Source organism: Olea europaea, chromosome 17, assembly GCF_002742605.1.
Source record: "Olea europaea var. sylvestris chromosome 17, O_europaea_v1, whole genome shotgun sequence".
Classification (NCBI taxonomy): domain Eukaryota; kingdom Viridiplantae; phylum Streptophyta; class Magnoliopsida; order Lamiales; family Oleaceae; genus Olea; species Olea europaea.
In genome coordinates, this window is record NC_036253.1 from 17744318 (window position 1) to 17748335 (window position 4018).

At 33.4% G+C, this 4018-nt stretch overlaps 1 protein-coding gene across 1 annotated transcript; it reads left to right on the forward strand.

Moving 5' to 3' along the window:
* The first annotated feature begins 236 nt into the window (after positions 1–236).
* Positions 237–1330, forward strand: LOC111365834 (VQ motif-containing protein 11-like). The gene has a single exon (XM_022986349.1). It carries the CDS (start codon positions 638–640, stop codon positions 1268–1270), a length of 633 nt encoding a protein of 210 aa, XP_022842117.1. The 5' UTR covers positions 237–637; the 3' UTR covers positions 1271–1330.
* The last annotated feature ends 2688 nt before the right edge of the window (positions 1331–4018 follow it).

Here is a 4018-nt window from a genome sequence, read left to right on the forward strand (position 1 = left end):
GCTTTCACATTTCTTAATCCAAAAAAAGAAAAAAAGATTGAGGTGGGGAAATGTACCTTTTTTAGGGTACTCCAAAAAAACAAATTCGGAGAAAACAGGATGAAAATTGTAACTCAAAGGATTAAAATACGTGATTACAAATCATGATAGTATTAAGAATTCAAATCTCTCTTCGTCCACAATCGACCCAAAAGGAAATTACATTGGCTAGGAAAATCATACCCCGTACGCCAAAATTTATTTTTTTTGATAATTCAAATGTCCAAGTTTCGCCTGACTAATCCTGAGAAGTGGTAGTCTTCCCCCTGGTTCGCCACCAGGTAAATTTGCATGCGGATACAACTTACACACACTTGGATCGGACATTCGGAATATGATTCTTCTTCCTGTAAACGTCCATTTACGATGTGCGGACAAGATCCCGTGCTCCAAATTTTAATTTGCGTGGAACTAGCCTAGGTGAAGTGGAAATATCAAGGCTGTATATTCACTATTCAGGTGGTTAAGCTTTTCGGCTCCTTTACTATCTGACATTTTCCATCCCTCGATGCACTTTTCTCTTTTAATTCTATATAAACACCTCGTTTGATCCCTGTTTTCTGTTTCTGTTCACTATTTTCATCTCTCATTCTCTCTCATGGCTTCTTCATCTTCTTATAATCACAATGCTAAAGAAATTCCCAATTCCAGCGTACAATTCGTAGCATTTCCAAATGGTTTCGATCCAAATACAATCCCCAACACCACTTTTGTTCAAGCCGACCCTTCAACATTCCGTGCCGTCGTTCAAAAACTCACCGGCACTACCACCACCACCACCCCAGACTCTGCAGCACAGAAACTCCCATCCACCACCCCCTCTCGCTTCACCGGAAAACCCATCCCCGGAGAAATGGGTCCTCGGAAGCCAGCCTTCAAACTTCATGAAAGGAGACAATCTGCAAGAAAGCTAGAAATCAAGCTTGGCGGCACCGCCAGTTCAAACTCAATGGTTTCACCTTCTACTGCAAGATGTCATCAAAGGAATTTTTTGGGGTTTAATGGCGAAATGTTAATGGTTTCGCCGGTTTCGCCATTGGATCTTTTTGGGCGTGGGAGTCCAAGGACGCCGAGGTCTCCTATGGAGGAAGAAGAAAGAGCCATTGCAGAGAAGAGGTTTTATTTGCACCCAAGCCCATTGAGCACTCCAAGAGGGTCTGAACCACCGGAGCTTTTGCCATTGTTTCCAGTTCAATCACCTAGAGAAAACAAGTCATTTTCTCTTTTTTAATTATATTTGTTTCTTTTGGATTGTTGACTTTAACTTTTATGTATTAACTTGTGTCCTAGCTAGCAGTGTATAAATATCTCTGTTGAGCATTTTATTGAATTTTTTTTTGTTTGTTTAATGAAATATTATAGTGTCAAGAAAGATCTTGATTTTAAAAAGTAGTTAAAAATAAATTTTGGCCCATTAGTTGAGCTTTTAAGCTACTTTTCACTTTTTTGCAGCCAACTACAGTTATTTTGAAAGGGTCTAGCTCGATCGTTCGATTTTTTGATTGATTTCTTCATTCGTTCATGCCACGGACCATGAGATTGAGAATGTTTTTACATGAATTTAGCAAAATTTCTATCTAAAAAAAGTCGAGAAATATGAAAAAGACCCAAATGTGATGTACTTCTAACATGCTTAGCAAAGCATCTTAATTGTGTTGGCTATAGTTTCCAAATTCTTTGGGAATTGGATCTTTAATGAACCTGACTTGAAGATGGAAAATCAATGAAACATTTACGTGCATTGATCATCAAACTTTGATGTACTCTGGCACAGTGGCACGTAAAGACCTTTTTGCCCTGCAATAAATGTTTCAAATCTAGCTAAATAGCAATGAAATCAAACCACTCATACTTGTGTTGTACATTGATCATATTGCGGCCCGGTTTAGTTTAGACTAAAAATAGATTTAGTAAATTTTGATAGAAGTTAATGCGATGCACAATCGAAATATTGATAAGAATAGTAAATCTTATAAAATGTGTATTTTAAAATGAATTAGGAGAAAAAAATAAATTTTAAAAAATGGGATCAAACATGTATACGCAATTATTAAACACGAGAGGGAAAGTTGCACTTGTATTGGACATGACAAGTGTTAGTTTATTATTAAATACACGCTTTTAAATACGTATTAAAAAAAGATGCATTTTTCATCCATCTTAAATCCCAAACTACAATGCAACATACTAATGTATCTCTTTCATAATGATGCTTGTAACACATATTGACATCATTTACTAGCAAGAACATGAGTTTTAAACACATACAGGTTAAGGTGCAACAATGTTTGGCTAACGTTGATAAACAATTTATAATCGATCAAATCACTTTTTATCAACACATTTTTTGAGACTTATGAGTACTATCAACTTATCTATCACTTATTTCTATCTATCTATACTATAAACCGTTTAAAAACGTTTTCCAAACAACAAACGTCCTATTTGAGAGCAAAATGAGGGTATTAGAAGTTAAAAAAGATGGAAGAATAGAAATTTACCTTTGACAAAAGAATTCCATGGGATGGAAGTAAGATGACAAGAAAGTGTTGCAAGAAAAGGACACGAGTCTTGATTTCTTCACAGATTACGACACAGACTCACCAAATTAAACCTTATCTATAGACTTTGGACCTACTCTCCTCTTGAACTTTTTCATCCATGCATTTGTTTCTACTCATAATCCATGACTTGAAATTAAACCTGTCAGCCATTGATAGGCCAACCCTGTGACATTTTACAGGTTACCCTAAAATAATCTCTCCACTTAATTTAATCCCATAGATTATTTTGTATGGATTAGAAAATCTATCTTGTCTAGTCTTTCTTCAAAAGAACGCAATCGAAAAACTCATATTACCTTGTGATAGTCACTACTTCTGTTCTAAATACACTGCATTTTGCAACCCACTATGTCATAATAATTTAAATAATTTTTATAGAATTAATATCAAACAGGTGCTAAATTTTTGCTTTTAGGGTAATTCATTTTTAGTACATTTAAGAAAAAAAAATGAAGTGTAAGATAAAATAATCATGAACTACAAATGAAAGTCACTTCAGTAAACTCTATTGAATTTTCAAAACAACTACATTTTTCCTTGCACTTCTCTATAAAATTACTGCCTTGTCTTAACAGAGCTTAATATTGAGCTTCAATCTTCTGATAAGGTTTTCCTTCCGTGTAATGTCCATATTTTCAACAAGTATTTTCCATTGATATATTCTGTTTCCAACACAACTAGACCTATGCATTTTAATCGAAGCCAAAGGTTCTGGTCAGATTTCAAATAATAATAATAATAATAACTAGTAACCGAGAACTAACTGCCTCCGGGTTGGTTCTTGGTTCCTAAACTAGAACTGTTGATATCCGAATGGAACCAATTTTTTATATAATAATTATTATTATTATTATTATTTTTTACACAATTTATAGACCGGGTGAAAAAATACAAAACAAAAAAACTCTAATTTGGATAGTAATTTGTCTAAGATTCTAGAGACTAAGAAATATATTTGGATTCTACCTTTTTGTCTCTTATCTCACATCAAATTGTTGCATTTTAGAGGTCGGTACACATTAATCTTTGTAATTTGAGCTTTTGATGAATGAAAAAGTCAAAACTAGGATCAGTATTATAAGTTAATGAATTAAAGTGTTCATTCTTTGCGATTCGAGCTTTTTATTTTCTTGCATTATTACAAATTTATGTGATTTTTAAATTTTTTTATAAGCCGTGACAACTGAACTTAATATATTTATAGTTTGGGCTATGGTGTACCCTTTTGGCTTGAGTTCATGTTTCTCTTTTGAAATATTTTTTTTTTTTCATTTTTAACTCAAATAGATCAAGTTCAATACGTTGACTGCAATTTCTTTGTACTATATAGTTATTTATCTAAGTAGTATTTTTAATGTCTATTGGTTTTAATTTTAGAAGAATTTAAGCATTATCTATACTTGAATTACAGGCTT